At 47.3% G+C, this 23478-nt stretch overlaps 1 protein-coding gene across 2 annotated transcripts in view; it reads left to right on the top strand.

Annotated features, from left to right (window-relative positions):
* The window catches only part of DOK4 (docking protein 4), a 36513-nt gene extending 13136 nt beyond the window's left edge, over positions 1 to 23377 (top strand). For both annotated transcript variants that reach the window (XM_075576511.1, XM_075576512.1), the window contains exons 2-8: positions 10244 to 10351; positions 11332 to 11446; positions 17213 to 17332; positions 19711 to 19900; positions 21299 to 21437; positions 22073 to 22196; positions 22807 to 23377. In XM_075576511.1, the coding sequence (XP_075432626.1) occupies positions 10244 to 10351; positions 11332 to 11446; positions 17213 to 17332; positions 19711 to 19900; positions 21299 to 21437; positions 22073 to 22196; positions 22807 to 22907 (897 nt within the window). In that variant the 3' untranslated portion in view covers positions 22908 to 23377. The remainder of the gene's footprint in view (positions 1 to 10243; positions 10352 to 11331; positions 11447 to 17212; positions 17333 to 19710; positions 19901 to 21298; positions 21438 to 22072; positions 22197 to 22806) is intronic.
* Positions 23378 to 23478: the final 101 nt, after the last annotated feature.

Here is a 23478-nt window from a genome sequence, read left to right as displayed (position 1 = left end):
CCTCCCTTCCACATCCCCTCCACCCCCCCTTAACCTCCCCTCCACCCCCCCCCCTTCACCTCCCTTCACTCCCCCTTACAACCTCCCACCACCTCCCCCCCCTTCCCACCTTCCCACCACCTCCCCCCTCTTCCCACCACCTCCCCCCCCCTTTCCACCTCCCCCCCTTCCCACCTCCCCCCCCTTCCCACCACCTCCCCCCCCCTTCCCACCACCCCCCTTCCCACCTCCCCACTCCTCCCCCCTTCCCACCACCTCCCCCCTCTTCCCCCCTTCCCACCACCTCCCCCCTCTTCCCACCACTTCCCCTCCTCCATCTCCCCCTTCCCCACCTCCATCTCCCCCCTTCCCCTCCTCCATCTCCCCCCTTCCCCTCCTCCATCTCCCCCCTTCCCCTCCTCCATCTCCCCCCTTCCCCTCCTCCATCTCCCCCCTTCCCCTCCTCCATCTCCCCCCTTCCCCTCCTCCATCTCCCCCCTTCCCCTCCTCCACCTCCCCCCCCTTCCCCTCCTCCTCCACCCCCCCCTTCCCCTCCTCCACCTCCCCCCCCTTCACCTCCCCCCTTCCCCTCCTCACCTCCCCCCTTACCCTCCTCACCTCCCCCTTACCCTCCTCACTTCCCCTCCTCCACCTCCCCTTTCCCCATCCCCCCTCTCCCCCCCCTCCACCCCTCTTTCCCCCCTTCCCCCCTCTTTCCCCCCTTTCCCTCCTCCCCCACCTTTCCCCCTTCACCCCTCCACCCTTTCCCCCACCTCCCCCCTTCTCCTCCTCCCCCACCTCCCTCTTCCCCCTTCCTCTCCTCCACCTCCCCCTTCCCTTCCTCCCTTCACCTCCTGTCACCACCCCCCCCTTTGCCTCCTTCACCCCCCTCCTGTCACCCCCCCCTCCCTTCACCTCCTGTCACCCCCCCCCTCCCTTCACCTCCCCCCCCCCCCTCCCTTCACCTCCCGGCAACCCCCTCCACCTCCCGTCACCCCCCCCTTCACCTCTCCCCCTTCACCTCCCCTCACCCCCCCCTTCACCTCCCCTCCGCCCCCCCTTCACCTCCCCTCACCATCCCCCACCACCCCCCCCTCACCACCCATCCTCACCTCCCCTCCGACCTCCCCTCCACCCCCCTTCACCTCCCCTCACCATCCCCCACCACCCCCCCCTCACCACCCATCCTCACCACCCCTCCGACCTCACCTCCCCTCCTTCAACGCCTTTCGTCCGCCCTCCCGCCTCTGCCTTTCTCCCGCCCACCGCTCACATCCCCTGCGCCACACAGCCGCCGCACGCACTAAACAGACCTGCCACACTCGACAAACACCCGCCGCCTCTCACCCACCCCACATACTCGACACACACCTGCCGCATCCTGCCCCTACGCAACAATATCACTGACCAGCTGTCACCCGCACTCGCCACACACCCGCCGCCTCACATCCTAGCAGGACCCCGACCCACAGCCAGCACTCACTACCCACGCGCCACCCGTACTGAACACCCACCCGCCGCCTCACACACGCTCACACCCTAGCAGGACACACGCCTCACATTTTTACATCACTTATGTCACCAAAATATACATTGTACTGTGGTGTGTTTACAATAAACCATTTTTACAACATCGTATTACATTTTATTCCATCTTTCTTTTCAACATTATTATCCAACCTTTCCAACAAATAGTCACCTATTGTTCCACCATTTATAAATAATACTTCCTATTACGCATTTACATCCCGGGCAACGCCGGGTCTCTCAGCTAGTGTATTCTAAAACTAGGTACACTTTACTACATCAGGCATGTCAAACATGCGGCCCGCAACGGATATTTTTGCGGCCCCCTCACAACCAGCGTGGCAGTCGTGTGTTGGCGAGCATGTGGGCGGCGGTTAAAAGTTTTGGCCGCGGGAGAAGCGAGCGCGGGTGTGGGGGAAGCGAGCAGCACGGCGGAAGTAAAATCTGTCCTGCAGGGGCTGGAGGCGTACGGTGGCCGGGTGCAGTCAATCTGCACTCGTGCCTGTGTGGGAGGACACGGGGGCGGAGTCAAAACCCCGGCGGACACGGGGGCGGAGTCAAAACCCCGGCGGAGAGACTGCATTCTCTGTGTGTGTGTGTGTGTGTGTGTGTGTGTGTGTGTGTGTGTGTGTGTGTGTGTGTGTGTGTGTGTGTGTGTGTGTGTGTGTGTGTGTGTGTGTGTGTGTGTGTGTGTGTGTGTGTGTGTGTGTGTGTGTGTGTGTGTGTGTGTGTGTGTGTGTGTGTGTGTGTGTGTGTGTGTGTGTGTGTGTGTGTGTGTGTGTGTGTGTGTGTGTGTGTGTGTGTGTGTAGCTGGCCTGCTGGGACTGGAGTCGGACGGTGGCCGGGTGCAGTCATCCTGCACACATGCCGTGTGTGGGAGGACAGCGGGGGCGGAGCCAACAGCTGAGATAGCTGCAAAAGACATCTGTGAGACTGCCTCCTGCCTGGAATAAGGTAAGGACAAGGGGGGGGGGGGGGGGGGGGGGGGGGGGGGGGGAGAGGAGAGAGGCCGAGAGGATGATGGGGCATGGGGGGGGGGAGAGGATGATGGGGCATGTGGGGGTGGGAGAGGATGATGGGGCATGAGGGGGGGGAATATGATGATGGGGCATGGGGGGGGAATATGATGATGGGGGGGGGGGAATATGATGATGGGGCATGGGGGGGGGAATATGATGATGGGGCATGGGGGGGGGAATATGATGATGGGGCATGGGGGGAGAATATGATGATGGGGCATGGGGGGGGGAAATATGATGATGGGGCATGGGGGCCAGCCTGGGCAGATAAAGATGGGAGGCAGGGGGTGGGGAATACGATGATGGGGCATGGGGGCCAGTCTGGGGAGATGAGATCATGATGAGGGGGGAGGTGGGGGTATTTTTTAAATGTATTGGGGAGGTGGAGCTATTTTTAAATTTATTGGGGAGTTGGGGCTATTTTTTAAATGTATTGGGGATGTGGGGCTATTTTTTAAATGTATTCGGGGGAGTGGGGGTATTTTTAAAATGTATTCGGGGGCGTGGGGTTATTTTTATATGTATTCGGGAGTGTGGGGGTATTTTTTATATGTATTTGGGAGTGTGTGTGTGGGGGGGGGGGGGAGAGAAGAGAGGGGGGAGAGAGAGAGAAGAAGGGATTGAGCGAATGGGGGGGGAGAAGGGAGATGGGTGGGGAGACAGAGAATAGAGGGGATTGAGCGAATGGGGGGGGGGAGGGAAGGGAGAGAGAATAGGGGGAGACAATGGGAGAGGGTGAGAGAAAATGGGGGGGAAGTAGAGAGAGAATGAGGACAGGGCCGCCAACAGGCCCGGTGAGTCAGTCAACTACCCTCTCTCTCTCTCCCCCACCCTCTCTCTCTCTCCCCCACCCTCTCTCTCTCTCCCCCACCCTCTCTCTCTCTCTCCCCCCCCCTCTCTCTCTCTCTCCCCCCCACCCTCTCTCTCTCTCCCCCCCACCCTCTCTCTCTCTCCCCCACCCTCTCTCTCTCCCCCACCCTCTCTCTCTCCCCCACCCTCTCTCTCTCCCCCACCCTCTCTCTCTGTCCCCCACCCTCTCTCTCTCCCACCCTCTCTCTCTCTCCCACCCTCTCTCTCCCACCCTCTCTCTCTCTCTCCCACCCTCTCTCTCTCTCTCCCACCCTCTCTCTCTTTCCCACCCTCTCTCTCTTTCCCACCCTCTCTCTCTTTCCCACCCTCTCTCTCTCTCCTACTCTCCCTCTCCCCCACCTTCTCTCTCTCCCTCTCCCCCACCTTCTCTCTCTCCCCCTCTCCCTCCCCACCTTCTCTTTCTCTCTCCCCCACCTTCTCTTTCTCTCTCCCCCCACCCACTCTCTCCCCACTCTCTCTCCCCCACCCTCTCTCTCCCACTCTCTCTCCCACCCTCTCTCTCTCTCTCCCACCCTCTCTCTCCCACCCTCTCTCTCCCACCCTCTCTCTCCCACCCTCCTCTCCCACCACCCTCTCTCTCCCACCCCTCTCTCTCCCACCCCTCTCTCTCTCTCTCTCTCCACCTTCTCTCTCTCTCTCTCTCCCACCTTCTCTCTCTCTCTCCCACCCTCTCTCTCTCTCTCTCCCACCCTCTCTATCTCCCACCCTCTCTATCTCCCACCCTCTCTCTCTATCTCCCACCCTCTCTCTCTATCTCCCACCCTCTCTCTCTCTCTCCCCCACCTTCTCTCTCTCTCCCCCACCTTCTCTCTCTCCCCACCTTCTCTCTCTCTCCCCCACCTTCTCTCTTTCTCCTCACCTTCTCTCTCTCTCCCCCACCTTCTCTCTCTCCCCCACCCTCTCTCTCTCTCTCTCTCTCTCCCACCCTCTCTCTCTCTCTCCCACCCTCTCTCTCTCTCTCCCACCCTCTCTCTCTCTCCCACCCTCTCTCTCTCCCCCACCCTCTCTATCTCCCACCCTCTCTATCTCCCACCCTCTCTCTCTCCCTCTCCCCCACCTTCTCTCTCTCTCTCCCCCACCCTCTCTCTCTCTCTCTCTCTCTCTCTCTCTCTCTCTCTCTCTCTCTCTCCTCTCTCCCCCTCCCTCCCACCCTCTCTCTCCCTCTCTCTCTCCCCCTCCCTCCCACCCCCTCCCTCCCACCCTCTCTCTCCCACCCTCTCTCTCCCACCCTCTCTCTCCCACCCTCTCTCTCCCACCCTCTGTTTGTCACCCTCACCCACTCTCTCTGTTTTATCTTAACTGCACTGTACCTACACCGAAATAACCTATTCTGCTTTCTTCCAGATCTGACTCAAGTTTCACACGGGAGACATCGGAAGACAGGTAGATAACACCTCCCCTCCAGTATAGTACCTTGAGGGACTGCGGATCAGGTAAGATCCCAGGTGGTGCTTTGGAAATTGTTAAGAGGGGGCATCCTGACACTGGTTAATGTGTTCAGAAGTCATTCACGTCTGGCTTTTTTTTTGGTTCGGTTAGTGAGGTCAACACACACACACACACACACACACACACACACACACACACACACACACACACACACACTACTTTTCGAAATAAACCTACGTTTCTATGAAAATGTAAGTTGTTTTTTTTTGCGGCCCACCTAGACTTAAACCTTGTTTATTTGGCCCTTGTTAGCATTTGAGTTTGACATGCTTGCTTTACATTGTATTGCAGCCTTTATTGGCATGGACAGCCTGTTAACAGCTTTTCAATTAATATAAACCACTAGATTGCCAGCCCAACTTCACCTATTGGTTTTGTGTCCAAAAGGGAGATGCTTTCTCTGCTAAACTTAATTGAAATATAAATAGAAAACTTAGGAGGGCATTGGACTAGGTCCACAAAGGCACCATTATATTGGGGCTCGGGACATGATGGTATCTAAAACAGGAACAGACGTGATGTTCTCTGCGGTCAACGTGTATCTTCAAAGCTAATTATATGCAAAAACATCCATACAACATATCACTGGCCTAGGCTTAGCGGCATAATGTGGTGTTATCATCCAATAAAGTTAAGTATGCCTTCCAGACCCTGAAATGGGTTTTTAATTCACGTTGAGATAGTGAGAAGGCATTACCACCAGGAAATAACGCTGTTAGTTAAATGTATGTCTATTTCAGCCACATCAAGTATAGGTTTGACAGCTAACGTAGTGTCCCTACCTTTATGGAACTTTAGTGGTATGCTAATGCTTAATTTGCATGTCATTATAATTAACGGCCATTATAGTTCACGCTATGGTCTTTACAGGACAAAGGAAGGTCAGTAGTGCTTTGACGATACACCATTAGTGTAAACATGATAAGTTCGGGTAACCCCACAATAAGTGACTTAACAGCGTTGTAGATCTGTGCCTGTGTGTGTGGAAGCACTGAATCTCCATTATAAATTGTGGGTTTTGTAGGGCAGTGTTTGTGTTTTCCCTGTGTATTGATAGATGTTCAACCTTTATCCTGTACACACCTTTTATATGAGGCCTGTGTCATTTTGAAATGTTCTTGTACAAATGTAACTTTTTCTTTTAAACTGAATTATGGCTTGTGCCTTGGATGGAAAGGGTTGCTTAAAAAAGTAGCAGTGCTGGGTCCAACATAAACAATTTTATTTAACCATGTGGAAAAGCTACTTGGACAATATTTCAGAAAGATGTATACAGGATGTAAGATTAGGATACAGAAAGGGAGGGAGGCTTCCTAAAGGAAATATGTTTCTTTACATAGCAAGTGGGACTATAAGCTCGTCGTAAAAAAAGACAAAGCAGTGGTACTCCTGGGGTTGCAAAAAAATGAGTGATTCTGAGGAGTTGTAAATAAAAATGAGTGGTGCTGAGGAGTTGTAAATAAAAATGAGTGGTACTGAGGAGTTGTAAATAAAAATGAGTGGTACTGAGGAGTTGTAAATAAAAAATGAGTGGTACTCAGGTTCTTTAAGAGAAAGGTAGTGATACTCTGGAGTTGTAAATTAAAAAGTAGCAGTGCTCTGTACCACCAGAATGTGTCCACTGCCTTCAGAGGTATGTGATGACTGAAAAATGCCCCTCTGATTAGCCTAGCTTGGGCGGTTCTGTCATACGTGTGTGTGTGTGTGTGTGTGTGTGTGTGTGTGTGTGTGTGTGTGTGTGTGTGTGTGTGTGTGTGTGTGTGTGTGTGTGTGTGTGTGTGTGTGTGTGTGTGTGTGTGTGTGTGTGTGTGTGTGTGTTAGAGCAGCGTGTGACGTTTCCATGCCCGTTCTGTGTCTCTGTATAAATCAGTCTCACTGATTTATTTTTTTAGCATAATTGGTCTCAAAGTTCATTAAACTGCGATAAGGGCAAAAACTCTCCCCACTCCTCTGAAAGCCATATTTCGCCTGCCTGAGGGAGGCGAGGTTTCTGAATGTGGCTTTCTGCCGGTATTGCCACCAAGTCAAGTGCATTGTCAAGTGCATTCAAATGAGATGTCAAATTTTAATGCACAGATCATTCTTAATGAATATGGTGAAAACGCAGGATATTTAAAAAAAACAAAAAAAACAGTAGAATCTCAATGATAGAAATCAGCACTTTTCCTTAAAATCTTTTTTTTTTTTTTTTGCCAAAAACCCCCACATATCTCACTGATTTCAGTCCTTGCTGGTTGACATCACTACAAGACGGTCAAAGTTTGCCCCCTTAGTCTGTGTAATATGGTTTATGATACACTCAAAAATATTGAACAAACTTAGAGACGCTGGCAAAACCCATAGCATATTTGTTTATCCAGCCTCTGCTGAGAGGAGAGGTCCCACTGGATGGGAGGAAGTAGCAGATGTCCTAATTCACAGGAGTAAAAACAAACATGAAGCTGGCAACCAATAAACCAGTGAGTGTTTAGGAAAATGATAGTCAATTATATCCTTCAGCTGTGTTTCTATCTTCTCTACAACAACGTCCCAGGCAACATGTCACTGGGGAGAGATCATCATGTCAAACAGATGTTATCGATTTATTTGACCTGGTTACCAAACCAGTAGTCCTGAGTGGTTACAGTGGACTTATCTAGATCTCAGCAAAGCTGTTGACACCGGTCAACAGATTTGTGAGACACCTAGCATTTGACCCTGATGAGTTCAGGATAAACCAGCTGAGCATTGGACAGTAGAGAGTCGTAGTAAATGGAGTACACTACAAAGAAGGGAGTAACCTGTTCTACGACTAGTTCTCTACAATGTCTTTATTAGTGACCTGGCGTTCGAGGGGGCTTGGAAGGGACCTATCAAGACTAGATCTTTACAGCAGTTCTAATTTAACGTGAGAAAGTGCAATTATATGGCTGTTCTGCTCAGTGGTATTGCCCTGACAACAGCCTAGTAGCAAGGGGATCTTGTCTGATCCTAAATCGGCCGGGCAATGTAACATAGCAACAGGGATAGTCGGTATGATGTTAATCTGCACAGGGAGAGGTACAGTCTGATCAGTAACCAGAAGTAAAGATTGTGAGTGCCGTCACCTAATATTTACTTATTCCAATTATGTATTACATCTCATGCTATTTTGTTGCGTATGTTGCTGCTTGTGAAGCGCAACAGATGTAGCAAGACTTAGGCGAGGTCCATAGTGACGTCGCCCGCTTGAAGCGGGTGCGTTTTCCGGCCACGGTACGCGCGAAAAGCACACTTATCAGTGTATACCCATGAGCAGTGGTCGACAAATCACCAAAAAATCTACTCGCCGAACAAAAAAAATCTACTCGCCACCTAGTATCATACGTGTGCTGCTTGGGCCAATAGGAGCTCGTCACGATGCTAAATCCACTCGCCCGGGGCGTGCAAATGTATAGGTTTGTCGAACACTGCCCATGAGTAATGAATATTAAAGAAACAAGTTTACACCAATATGGCTAACGGGTAGGCGTAGAAGGGACAGAGGCATGATGTCAGAATTATAAGGAATGTAGCAAAAGGTCAATCAAATTGGCAAAAATGGATCACGAAAAAAGGATTGCAATAGAAAGTAAGATCAACCCTAAAAAGTTATTTTAATTACCTTAATAAGAAAATTAAGTATAGAACCATTTCAGTGTGAGATAAGCAGCCAAATTATTGGAGATAAGGAAAAAGTAGAGGTGTTTAAACAAATTCTTTGCCTCTGTATTTACCAGGGAAGAATCAATTGCAATAGTAGTGCTGCAGGAGGAAGTCACAACCTCTATACTAACAAACAATTGGATAACTGAGGAAGAAGTGCATAGGCGGCTGGATAAAATTAAAGTAAATAAGGCACCCGGCACTGATTGCATACATCCAAGAGTTCCTATACCAGTAATATAGTGGGCGCACGCGCGTGCCTGTGCAAACGCTCGTGCACGTGACGCACACTTTTTGTGTGTACGGTCCGTGCTGCTGTGAGCGATGGGGCAGGTAAACACTTAAGGGAGCCTCACTTTGAACAATACATACACACACACATACATACATTGCAGACACTGAACGGTTGCAGCTCAAAAACATAGTTTTCGGAGTGTTCCCCCCCGATCGGCCGGCTCCGCGCTCACAAGCGCGCCCACTATATTACAGGCCTGAAGGAGCTAAGTTCAGTAATAGCCAAACCATTACATTTAATAGTCAAGGCTTCTTTAGAAAATTCGCTTCCAATACCACAAATGCTAATTTTCACTAAATTGGTGCTCGGGTAAAAATGAGCATCCTTATATTTTCTTATTCAATATTAATTTTCTGAGGTAATTATTGTTCTTTCCCATTATCTCGTTAAACAGTACTAATCACTGCCATCGTTAGCCAAACAAAGCAAGAGAAGAGAAAAAGTTCAGGTCAACAATGAATCTGTGCTATACACAATCTTATCACAAGAGAGATTAGGTAACGATCGGGGAAAGACTCCAAAGCATTTGGTCACTATGGAGGCATTACGAGTTTAAAACATTATGTACGAATATAATAGTATTTATTTTACACAAGGAATCCCTGCCCCATAGTGCAGGGGTGCGCAAACGGGGGGCACGAGATTTTCTGGGGTGGGGGGAGGCGCCATAAATGGCTGATATACTCGAATTCGGCAGGCCCGGAGAAAAAGCCTATTCATTTAACGCTGGTCACAAATAAGTAAAACATTGACTTTTTAAGTTTTTTTTTGCGGTTGAAATCTTTATAAAGGAAGCTGATTATAGTAATTAGTTGAATAAAAAAAAATGTGTGACCCAGTAAGTGGAACTGAACCTTTAATGTCTGCTGCCGTCACTATGACCACTTTCCTACAAACTCAAGAAATTGCTCTCTGTATTTGAGAGGGGTATACGCAGTATGCTGTGTCCACTCACCGCGTCACCCCTGTATAGAATGAGGTCTTGGTTCATCAGTACACTGTTCTCTGGGCAACTTGAGTTGTGACTAACAAATACTGTAGGCCAGCACCCAGCATTCACGAAGCTCCGATAAGGGGGTATTGGATCTTGATCCCGCATTAACTGCCTCGGCCTTGAATACCCCTTATTAGACCAATTTGCTTCTTGAAGAGATGACCGGATTTTCTTTGGCGACATGCAAATGAAAACTTCTTATTGACGTATCTTGCATATAACACTCATCTTATACACAGGGTCAACTATTGGATTTAATTGAAGCAAACAAAAGAAATAGCGACACGTACAAGACACAATGTTACATTACCTATACCCACTCGCATAACAATACAGGTCATACACTGACCCAAAGGGACGGACCAATACATTGACTCTTAGCATCAACTTACCAGCGTGTTGCAACCATTGCTGCCGTCCCCTTACTCCTATCACTTTACTCCCTAGATTTACCGGCGCTGCTGGCTGGTGCTGAGGAAATCTTCTAGCAAGGGGCCCTGGCGGCTGGAGAAATACCCTGATGAGAGGTCTGTTCTCCTGCGGACTTCCCCCAAGGTGAGACCGCTTTCCGAAGCAGCATGGCCAACAGTGCCTGCTACCAGTCAGGATGGGAATGTTGCAGGGAGTGGGGAAGGGAGCTGCAGGGAGTGGGGATGGGAGCTGCAGGGAGACCAGCTTTTGGTGATTCGATTTGGTTCTTTGGAACACTGAGGTTCCCCCAAAGATATTTGGGAATGCCTGATCTTTAACTGTTCAACATGCAATAATGTTATTTCATACCATTTTTATTTATTTATAACAAAATAAATGTAAAAAAAATACCACTTGTGAGCACATTCACATGCTTCAGACATGTCCATAAACCTGCCTTTCCCCATTATCTCTTGACATACAATGCTTCCACTGCAGTCTGGGATTCTGGGTAATGGCATGCAAATGAGCACTCCATGTGTGTCACTTTTTTTTAAATGTAATAATTGTAAAAGTTTTCTGGAATGTTATCCATTATCTATAATAGAGAATACAGTTTTACAAATATAAGCCCTACCAGAGTAATAGTATTGTTACCCATGTAGGACCAAAGTCTGTGATTCTGGGGCTTTGAACAACAAAAAAATACGTTTTGATAGAACGTACTAGTATTTGATCAGTGTGGCCCATGGTACCATCACTGGCCCCTGGCATAATCACACCATCACTGGCCCCTGGCATAATCACACACCATCACTGGCCCCTGGCATAATCACACACCATCACTGGCCCCTGGCATAATCACACACCATCACTGGCCCTTTCAACAACCCTTTCTAAAATGCCATCTACACGGCTTTCCCCCAATATTTAACAATGCGTTGCTGTCCCTCCTGGCCCGCAGAGTGCCGCTATTCTTTGGAAGGCACTTTCGGCCGCTGGGGTAGCTGCAGTAGAGGGGTAACTGCTAAGAGGCTGGAGGTCCTCTGTAGGGAGTAAATGTGGGGAGGGGGGGTGTTAAATGGAGTTGGGTTTCATGGTCCAGTTTCTGACTCTCTCTGTAGGTGACAGAGATTAGTAATGTTAAATGCATCATGCGGCTGCCAAAGGAGACAAAGCGGCAAGCGGTGGCCATCATATTTTGCGACGACCTGGCCCGCACCTTCACATGTGACTCAGGTGAGGAGCCATTTTTGACTGACCCTGGGCATGTAACCCCCTCGGTGCCGAAGGAGCTTGCAGCACGCTGCTCATCAATATCGGGGTGAACACCATTATCTAGTGACACGTTTGCTCCATTTGATGTATTTTAACACTTGTATCTGAAATTGCACCGGGCACTGTATATAATATGTATATGTACACTTATTTATGGTTATGCACTTATCTGCATGTATAGTGGATTCCAATGGGTTTCACACCATTATCTGCATGTATAATGGGTTACAATATGTATTTTCACACGTATATCTGGTTGCACCCTATTATTTGCATGTATAGTGGGTTACCATATGTATTTTCACACGTATATCTGGTTGCACCCTATTATCGGCATGTATAGTGGGTTACAATATGTATTTTCACACGTATATCTGGTTGCACCCTATTATTTGCATGTATAGTGGGTTACAATATGTATTTTCACACGTATATCTGGTTGCACCCTATTATCTGCATGTATAGTGGGTTACAATGTGTATTTTCACACGTATATCTGGTTGCACCCTATTATCTGCATGTATAGTGGGTTACAATGTGTATTTTCACACGTATATCTGGTTGCACCCTATTATCTGCATGTATAGTGGGTTACAATATGTATTTTCACACGTATATCTGGTTGCACCCTATTATCTGCATGTATAGTGGGTTACCATATGTATTTTCACACGTATATCTGGTTGCACCCTATTATCTGCATGTATAGTGGGTTACCATATGTATTTTCACACGTATATCTGGTTGCACCCTATTATTTGCATGTATAGTGGGTTACAATGTGTATTTTCACAGGTATATCTGGTTGCACCCTATTTGCCTGTATAGTGGGTTACAATATGTATTTTCACACGTATATCTGGTTGCACCCTATTATTTGCCTGTATAGTGGGTTACCATATGTATTTTCACACGTATATCTGGTTGCACCCTATTATCTGCATGTATAGTGGGTTACCATATGTATTTTCACACGTATATCTGGTTGCACCCTATTATCTGCATGTATAGTGGGTTACCATATGTATTTTCACACGTATATCTGGTTGCACCCTATTATTTGCATGTATAGTGGGTTACAATGTGTATTTTCACAGGTATATCTGGTTGCACCCTATTATTTGCCTGTATAGTGGGTTACAATATGTATTTTCACACGTATATCTGGTTGCACCCTATTATTTGCATGTATAGTAGGTTACAAAATGTATTTTCACACGTATATCTGGTTGCACCCTATTATCTGCATGTATAGTGGGTTACAATATGTATTTTCACACGTATATCTGGTTGCACCCTATTATTTGCATGTATAGTAGGTTACAAAATGTATTTTCACACGTATATCTGGTTGCACCCTATTATCTGCATGTATAGTGGGTTACAATATGTATTTTCACACGTATATCTGGTTGCACCCTATTATCTGCATGTATAGTGGGTTACCATATGTATTTTCACACGTATATCTGGTTGCACCCTATTATCTGCATGTATAGTGGGTTACCATATGTATTTTCACACGTATATCTGGTTGCACCCTATTATCTGCATGTATAGTGGGTTACAATGTGTATTTTCACACGTATATCTGGTTGCACCCTATTATCTGCATGTATAGTGGGTTACAATATGTATTTTCACACGTATATCTGGTTGCACCCTATTATCTGCATGTATAGTGGGTTACAATATGTATTTTTACACGTATATCTGGTTGCACCCTATTATCTGCATGTATAGTGGGTTACAATATGTATTTGCACACGTATATCTGGTTGCACCCTATTATCTGCATGTATAGTGGGTTACAATATGTATTTTCACACGTATATCTGGTTGCACCCTATTATTTGCATGTATAGTGGGTTACAATATGTATTTGCACACGTATATCTGGTTGCACCCTATTATCTGCATGTATAGTGGGTTACAATATGTATTTTCACACGTATATCTGGTTGCACCCTATTATCTGCATGTATAGTGGGTTACAATATGTATTTTCACACGTATATCTGGTTGCACCCTATTATTTGCATGTATAGTGGGTTACAATATTTACAGTTCATGCCACAGTCTTGAGTTACTTGGGGTCCAGCAGGGGGCGCCTGTGGCTGCTTTAGGAAAAGCTCCTTGAATCCAAAAGGTGTAGGTTTTTTTCTGGTTGCTGTGGGCACCTTTTTACTGTTCCCTTGTATATTATGGTCCACCAGGTCTTTACTCCCTTCCTCCCCTTCATTTCCCCTTAATTTCTTTTATCTTCACCAGCACAATACCAAGACCCAAATAAAGCACTCTAGCCAAGTGACCAGACCCTTTAATGGCCCTACAAACACACTGCCACAACTACAGTGTGTATTCAGAAGTACACTCCATGCACTTAAAACAAATGTGTGCCCTTTAAAAACTGTGCTTTAATGACAACTACCCCAATATACCCCTGACGGGGCAGAATAGGTGTTTGCGGTCTCTAAATGGCGTGTGAATAGAAACTCACGTATTGTCTGTGCATCTCGCTGATTTGGAGTCAGTCACGCTGGTCGTTTATCACTGGTGGTATCATAGGCGGGTATTCAGTAAGGTGGCATAGCGCCAATCGGGCAATAACTCCCATTGACTTGAATTGAGTCTCATTGATAAAAACATCGTCACGTTTCCATTCAAAAGCTACTAACCTCATTTATGGAAACCTTGGCGTTTGACATCTCTGCTAACGCTAACTGTAGTAACTGCTCCCTGAATGGAGTAGATCAGACCCTCCAATAGTTGGCACCTGAGAATAAATACACTGTATTCGCCATGTGTTTGCAGGATAGAGGAGCTTCCATGCAAGTGACAGTGACAGGGGGGACAGTAACACATGTCATTTACCATATGCAGAGATAATATTACCAATAATGTGTTTTTATATACTTACCAGCTAAAGGACCTGGCTTCCCGCGGGTTGCAATACTCTGGAGTTATCTTTTCCATTGCAGACTTGAAATTGTGAATCAATCGATAATGGCGCCCTCTTTAACCCAATCAATAATTCCACCTTCCAGTGAGTGAGGCTGCACCCCCAACCACTGGGACACCCACCCCAAATTAGTGACATCCATCCATTGACACTCCCTCGGTGACCTCTCCCACCTCCCTCTCTTTACTCCCATCCCGAAACCGACCAATCAGCAGCCTCACGGAGAGAGGGAACAACCAATCGGAAGCGGAGGAGTTAAAAACAGAGGGGGAAAAGTCACAAACTAAAAAATAACCCCTGTGTGCAAATCCCTAGGGTCCCCGTCGTATCCATGCAAAGGTTCAGGTGTCTTGGAGCTATGGCGCTGACAGACACACACGCGCTTTTATTAATATAGATATACACACCATAGAAGTGGTGTTTCCTTCCCCCTAACCAGCTGATCATTAGGCTACGGCCCCAATGAGCGCGCGAGCAGCGGAGCGCCTGGTGGCGATCATGGCCATCACCCCGAGCAATCTGAGGACTTCAGATCCCTCTTGGCGTGGGCGTCGCCATGACATCACGTGGCTGGTACGCCCTCATTGGCTGAACTGCCGTCGTGACGTAGCCATCGCTTGGCCGCAGCGCCAAAAGACAAATTTCTTGTCTTTTGGCAATGTCGTTGCGCCATGGCGCTTCGTACGCACGGGCACACACCGACTGGGGCCGGCCCCATAGAGGGCCGTCTCTTTGTTCGCGGCGCGAGCTCGGTCGCCATCACTGGGGACGAGGCCTTAGACCAGTCATCCAGCTCCCAGTTGCTTTAATCAGCTGAGGGTTCAGAGCTTGAACTACTTACTGCCTTACAAACATACCGCTGGTATGTACAGGACATGGGAAAACCGGGACTCTACCTGCTACTGTAAATAGGTACAATTGGAGGGTATGGTAGATAAGTCACAGTTCTTTGCTGGTCCACAGAAGAGTCTGGCTCTTAGGATAGCAGGTGCAGCAGAGAGGCCCCAGCAGAAGAACCCAACCTTCTACTGTACTTATGATCTGCTCGCCGGCTGTACTTATGATCTGCTCCCCGGCTGTACTTATGATCTGCTCCCCGGCTGTACTTATGATCTGCTCCTCGGCTGTACTTATGATCTGCTCCCCGGCTGTACTTATGATCTGCTCCCCGGCTGTACTTATGATCTGCTCCCCGGCTGTACTTATGATCTGCTCCCCGGCTGTACTTATGATCTGCTCCCCGGCTGTACTTATGATCTGCTCCCCGGCTGTACTTATGATCTGCTCCCCGGCTGTACTTATGATCTGCTCCCCGGCTGTACCTATGATCTGCTCCCCAGCTTACTTATGATCTGCTCCCCAGCTGTACTTATGATCTGCTCCCCAGCTGTACTTATGATCTGCTCCCCAGCTGTACTTATGATCTGCTCCCCAGCTGTACTTATGATCTGCTCCCCAGCTGTACTTATGATCTGCTCCCCAGCTGTACTTATGATCTGCTCCCCGGCTGTACTTATGATCTGCTCCCCAGCTGTACTTATGATCTGCTCCCCGGCTGTACTTATGATCTGCTCCCCAGCTGTACTTATGATCTGCTCCCCAGCTGTACCTATGATCTGCTCCCCAGCTGTACCTATGATCTGCTCCCCGGCTGTACTTATGATCTGCTCCCCAGCTGTACTTATGATCTGCTCCCCGGCTGTACTTATGATCTGCTCCCCAGCTGTACTTATGATCTGCTCCCCGGCTGTACTTATGATCTGCTCCCCGGCTGTACTTATGATCTGCTCCCCGGCTGTACTTATGATCTGCTCCCCGGCTGTACTTATGATCTGCTCCCCAGCTGTACTTATGATCTGCTCCCTAGCTTACTTATGATCTGCTCCCTGGCTGTACTTATGATCTGCTCCCCAGCTTACTTATGATCTGCTCCCCGGCTGTACTTATGATCTGCTCCCCAGCTGTACCTATGATCTGCTCCCCAGCTGTACCTATGATCTGCTCCCCAGCTGTACTTATTGTCTGCTTCCCAGCTCGCTCTGTTCGCTTTGTCGGGCGTTACTGCCTTGGATACTATCAGACAAGTACCTTCTAATGCTATCTGTGAACTGTCTCATGCAGAAGAGAAGACGGCACATGCCAAGGCTCCTCTTTTATACCCTCTCATTGAGGTGACACAGCCTTCGAGCTCTGTTGGTCAGCCTTCCTCAACTGACACTAGCCAAGCTTCGCACTCTGGCATGATGGTTGATGGTTCCCCCCGCCCCCAACATTGGACTATGCAGAAATTAGAGATTAAAAAGGGTGTCTTTTTTTAACCCTTGTCTGTCAGCAGTGCATAAAGAGGAACATCACACAGGGAATCTGCAAGAAAGTGCCTTTACCTATATAGACAGAGAGCTGCATGTATTGTCATGCTTCCAGTATTTCTAGTTGCACACTTATCTGCTTGTACAATGAGTTCCTATGTATTGTCACTCGTGTCTCCTGTTCCACACTCTTCTCTGCATGTACACTGGATTTCTATATGCATTTTCTGGTTTGCACAATAATATCAGTATATTCATTGGATTCCTGTGTGCAATTTCACACTTATTCCCTGTTTCACACTATTATCTGCATGTACACTGGCACACTCACAGGAATATGTATTTGCACACTATTTTCTGCATGTACACTGGATCCTATATGTAGTTTTACATATATTGCCCACTATTATGTACATGTACATTGGGTCTCTGTGCTGACAGTGTATGTTCTCATAGAGCTGGAAGCAGAGGAGTGGTACAAGGTCCTGTCTGTGGAGTGTCCAGGAGCCCGAGTCACCGACTACAACCTAGGAGAGCCGGATCTGCTCACACCTGGAGTGCAGAATGAACAGACAGGTGATAAAGGAAGGAGGGCACTGTGACTGCAGTAGGGGAGGTGGAAGTGTACAGGAGGGGGCACCGTCAATGTAATATACTGTAGAAGGGGCCAGAGTCACTGCAATATACTGTAGTTGGAAGGCAGTTCGACTGTACTATGGTTTGATTTGTAGTGTGTCTGTTGAACATTACAGGGTCACTGTAGTCCAAGTCTTGGGGAACGCATATATGTGAAAATAATATAAAGAACACGAAAATAGTGTAGTATGTCTAGAAATGGACAATTTAGATTCTGAGTATTCTATAGAGTGTGCACTCACAAACTCAAAGTTCTTTTAAGCATATCCATAAAACTGCGGCAGTGTTGTATCCTTTAGCGTCAGACGTCTGTTGTGTGGCACCTTTGTAGAGAAATTAAAACCACATAGAATAGACTGATAAAAAGTATTTATCTAGGACAGGTAAAGTACTGCACTCACATGAGGCTGGTTTTAAGCCGGCATATGATAAACGAGACAAGTTGGCACCGGCTGGGGTTGTATGGCGTGCACACCACTCTTCTCCACAGCTCGCTCGCGTCTCCTGCCGCGCCTCTGCGGCTGAGCTGCACTCCCTTGTTGTGGTACCCGGATGTTCTCTGGGTTAGCAGCAGCTTTCAGCAACACCGCAGTCAGCGTCCTGCACAGCGAAGATAGTACTCGTCTGGTCACAACGCGTTTCACCGGATCCCCGGTTTCATCAGGAGTGACGTCAATATCGCTAGGATGTCCTTATGTGCCCTCACAGACCACAGCGATTGGCCATTATTGGAGAAGTTCTCCAGAGAGTATCTGATGCATTATTGGCTACAGTTGTCCCAAATAATTTCTATTCCGTTTGCAGAATCATTAAATTGATTTCGTAGAGATAATACCTTTTTCCAGTGTATCAAGATTATTCTGCAAATTTGCGTCTCTACTACTGAAATCAGATATCTTATCTAATGGTCCCAACTCAGTTTTAACTTCCTCAATTTCTTTATCTAATTTTTTTTAGGTGTGTCTGGTGTTGGACAATTTTCTATTCCAGTCATCCAACTCTCCATTCCTATTAGTTTTTATCATTTTTTTACCTTTCATTTAATATATTTTTAGCATTATGTATTAATAATAAATTGTTATATGTGAATCTTTGGACCTCTTTATATGTGGTATACTGAGGATTAGATACATTGTATATGAAGTTGCATTTATATTGTTACAACTGTAGCCAATAATGCATCAGATACTCTCTGGGGAACTTCTCCAATAATGGCCAATCGCTGTGGTCGGTGAGGGCACATAAGGACATCCTAGCGATATCGACGTCACTCCTGATGAAACCGGGGATCCGGTGAAACGCGTTGTGACCAGACGAGTACTATCTTCGCTGTGCAGGACGCTGACTGCGGTGTTGCTGAAAGCTGCTGCTAACCCAGAGAACATCCGGGTACCACAACAAGGGAGCGCAGCTCAGCCGCAGAGGCGCGGCAGGAGACGCGAGCGAGCTGTGGAGAAGAGTGGTGTGCACGCCATACAACCCCAGCCGGTGCCAACTTGTCTCGTCTATCATATGCCGGCTTAAAACCAGCCTCATGTGAGTGCAGTACTTTACCTGTCCTAGATAAATACTTTTTATCAGTCTATTCTATGTGGTTTTAATTTCTCTACAAAGGTGCCACACAACAGACGTCTGACGCTAAAGGATACAACACTGCCGCAGTTTTATGGATATGCTTAAAAGAACTTTGAGTTTGTGAGTGCACACTCTATAGAATACTCAGAATCTAAATTGTCCATTTCTAGACATACTACACTATTTTCGTGTTCTTTATATTTTTTTCCCCATATATGCGCTCCCCAAGACTTGGACTACAGAACACAGGCTTGAAGAAGCGATTTCTACAAGGGTTTGAGCTGCAGTTCACGATTATTTTTATTTTCACTAAAATCACATTATTTCTTCACTGAAGCACTTATTTGGAGTATTGCGTTAATTGCGTTTATTTAAAAAAATTACACCGGGTTTAAATTGAGCGTCATCTTGATAAACCACTTGTTTCACTAGGGACACTGTGTATGTCCATCTCCACCTACCAAAATCAGTGAGATATGGGTTTCCAGGCCAAAAATGGCTTTGCCAGGGAAGAGCACTGATGCTCATCAGCGAGACTCCCTAGAAGTCTGTAAATTTACAGATCCCCCAAGTGTTCCCTAACCTTGTTGGGAATTGGTGCATTAGGGTGAAGTTTAAGTGTGTAATTCATTAAGGGTTTTGTATGTGTGACATTAATACTATGGCGTTTCAGTGTAATGTTGCTGCTGTTCTGCCCCTGCAGAGCGTTTCAGTGTAATGTTGCTGCTGTTCTGCCCCTGCAGAGCGTTTCAGTGTCTTTCTGTTGCCCTCCTCTCACCTGGACGTGTATGGAGAGTGCAAGATGCAAATTACCCAGGAAAACCTCTACCTCTGGGATCCGCACAACCCCCGCAACAAGCTGCTGTCCTGGCCACTCTGTGCGCTGCGCCGCTACGGCAGCGACTCCTCGCGCTTCACTTTTGAGGCAGAACGGTGAGGCCCTGAACCAGAGACGAGTGTGCATGGCGAGTGCTACAGGGCAGGAATGAGGTGTGTGCCGGGGCTTCGTACTAAAAGCAGGGAGCGATATAGGGAAAGGGTGAGATATGTGCAGGGGTATAGTACAGAGGCGGCAGGGGGTGCTAAAGGGAAGGGATTCATGTGCAGGGGGTCAAACCGCAGGGAGCGCTACAGGGCAGGAATGAGGCGTGTGTACAGAAACAGGGAGTGTTGTATAGGGCAAGGATGAGGTGAGTATAGTACAGAAACAGCAGGCAGTTCTATAGGGTAACGATAAGGTGTGTGTGCAGGCCCTTACTACAAATTCAAGAAATTAATATACTGTATGTACAGGTACATATGAGTACAGGAATAGCAGAGACAACTACAGAGCAGAAATTGTGTGGACCGGGTTAACAGCAGAGTGGAGATGTGTTAAGCAGGAACAGGGAGTACTGTAGTGTGGTTTAAGGTGCGTGTCTGGAAGAATAGAGGCGTGCTATAGTCGGGCAACTGATGGGAACTAAGCTGAAGCACCTTTTTTTTTTTTTTTTTTTTTGAGGGAATCAACAAGAAATTTCATACAGAGATTTTGTAAATTATCAGTAACAAGGCTGGAAGAAAGAGAAATACCTTTTTGTATCACATTTCCTTTTACTTAAAGCTGAATAGTTTAGCTCTAAATCAGGTTGTCTTTGCTTTTGGTTCCAGAATTGTTTCCCCTAAAAAAAAAAACAGCAGATCTAGTGCAGAAATGAGGAGACGCTTCTGCCAACATTTAAGGGCAGTGGTTACTTTGTTGCAACTCGCGATGAAATAGATCTGTGCCAGTCCAGGTCCATGTATTATTCTTCGTTGTTCCATTTTCCGGGTATTTGTGTGGGTCTGCGATGAGCGATTTGTGGAAGCGTTAGGGCAACGCTACATTGGTATGTTGGCGCAGGTATATGTATTATTAGGAAGTGTGGCGTTACTTTTTTTTTCCCCTTTTAGCGCAGCTGTGCCAAGTTCTTCATGAGCATAAATATTCCAAATATGTTGCATTTCAGTGTGTGTGTGTGTGTGTGTGTGTGTGTGTCTGTCTTAGTTATAGGGTAAGGTTGGTGTGTGTGCCTTGGTGATTTCCAAGGGTGAGTAGTAGGTGCACAGGGGTGTTTTAATTAATTCGGTGATGCTGTCTCTCTACAATGTTTAACACCAGGGAGACTTTAATTACTAGGTCCCATGGTGCAGTCTTTGCGGCATATTTGCGATGGTTTTCCACCATGAAGTTTTATGCATAACATTGCATTGTATTAGACTGTGGTTCTAACACATGTTGTTCTAAGATGTATGGTTACGGTGTGAGAAACTGACCATCAGATTTCACTGTTAACACAATGTGTGCATCAGCGTGTGTGGGATCAGCGAGGGACTGTACACCTTCCAGACGCTGGAGGGGCAGCAGATCTATGAACGAGTGCACAAAGCCGTTCTAACGCTGGCTGAGCAGCACAAGAGCCTCCTGATGGAGATGGAGAAAAACTCCCGGGTGAGAGACAGACTGATTACCCCCATCACCTCTCTCTTTCTCTGTAGAACCTGCCTCTCGCACTTTAATCTGCCCATCCCAATCTGCCTCCCCTACTCTGCATCATTACTTGTCACTTTATCCTGCAAGCTGCCCAGACTCAGACTGGCCTACTGGTACCCAGAGGAACTCCTGCTATTAGGAAGACACATGAGATGCAGACTGGCCAAGTCTTCTGGAATACTTGGCCAGTCTGACCAGTAGTATCCTCAAACCATGAGTAAACTCAGGAGCCTGACAATCTCCCATGGCAGTCTGTGTGTGAGTGCAGCTTCAGGGAGTCAGTATGCTCTATCAGTTTATGTTGTGCATACAATAGGTATAAAACCTAACTGACTTACAAAGTTCTCGACGACGCTGCCCCTCCACCCCCTTTACATCTCCGTCCTCAAACCCAATTCCCCCTCCCCCCCACCTCAACCACTATTGGTCCCAAACCACTGCATCTTACCCACTATAATGCTCCCTCTTTATCCTGGCTATCCTTCTAACCTCCCCAACCTCCTGCCCATATACATTGTTTTTTTGCCTTTGCTCCACCTCTTCGGGGGACTGAGAAATTCTTTGTGCTAATGTTCACCTGCTTACCTCCTCAGCGTTTAAACAAGGATGCAGAGAACATCTCGTACACCTGTCCCAACACCTCAATGCTGCCCCGCAGTGCTTACTGGCACCATATTACCAGTGCCCAGACCAATGCAGAGTCTTCCAGCAGCAGCCGTGAGTGTCAACCTGAAGTGGGTGTAGAAAGGCAGTGATACCAGAAGGGGGAGCCGCAGGCATCAGAGTCCTGGCAGCTTTGTCGACCAGAATGGGACGATAGAGCACATGATACAGTGAAGAATGCAGTGCCAGACATCTGACAGCAGGGGGAGGGAAGGAAAGAGGGTCAGAGGGTCAAAGTGCCAGCTACAGGAGTGGTTCGCTTTCCAGAGCACTTCTGAATGTCAAAATATAGTTAGCAATAATGTACACCCCAAAGCTTTGGAACATTGAGACTTAAGGGTTTTCGTGTAATTTAAAATTGTTTTGATATTTAGAAGTGGTACGCACTGGTTTTCCTTTTTCACACGTGTGTGCTGTGTGTAAAGTTCTTGATCTGGATGGGGAGTGGTCATAGCTGGCTATTTGGGTAGAAGGAGACAACGCTGGAGTCAGCAGGACTGTGCTTAAGGTGATGACCGTGACGGATAAATGTTAGCATGCCGGCTGCAGAACGGAAGCAGGAAGCATTGGTTACAGGGGGTGGGAAATGTAGCGATGTCTGTAGGCGATTTGTGAATAAGCATCATGTTTTAATATGATTGGTTTGCACTCTCTTCTATTATAGGATCACATAGCGGCAGAGATTCGGACCCCATCACCAGGCGGATGTGTGACCGAAAGTCCTCAGCGTGTGAAAGGAAATTGACTACATCTGCCTCTCAGTGAAATGATTCCGCCTCTGCACCAGTGCCACAGTTTAGCGGAGGAGCTAGATGAGCAGGAAGGGGTTGATAATCTACATGTCTTAATGGGAAGAGACAGTGCTAAGCAACGCTCCGCGGGGCTCTAGCACAGAGAGACCTGTTTAAAAGACGTTCTGCGAGTCCCTAGCAGGGAAATCATTAAACAATGCTCTGCAACATTTTCTAGCAAGGAAGGGGTTACGCGATGCTCTGTGTGACTTTGTTAAATGAAGACTGTTTGCTGTGCATTACACGTTTCAGTGGATACAAGATACAGTGGACATGTCTATGTACTTCTACCCCTTCCAGACCAGAGTTTAAGGAGCATGCGAGAAGATATTAGGGAAGGACAAAGCAGTGGTGTTATGAAGACATGGAAGTGTAATTTCTGTAAAAAGCTAATTTTGCACTTAAAAAAAAAAAAAAAAATACCCAAATCCATTGAGTTGTCAATATTCATTATCTTCCTCTTGAAATGCAGAAACACACAAGGTTAATATGTATGCACCAATAAATCATATCAATACATGTCCTGGTCAATAATAGCAACGGGT

The sequence above is a fragment of the Ascaphus truei genome, chromosome 19, assembly GCF_040206685.1.
Source record: "Ascaphus truei isolate aAscTru1 chromosome 19, aAscTru1.hap1, whole genome shotgun sequence".
Classification (NCBI taxonomy): Eukaryota; Metazoa; Chordata; class Amphibia; order Anura; family Ascaphidae; genus Ascaphus; species Ascaphus truei.
The sequence above is the reverse complement of the archived record's forward strand: the minus strand, read 5'-3'. Positions and strand labels throughout refer to the sequence as shown.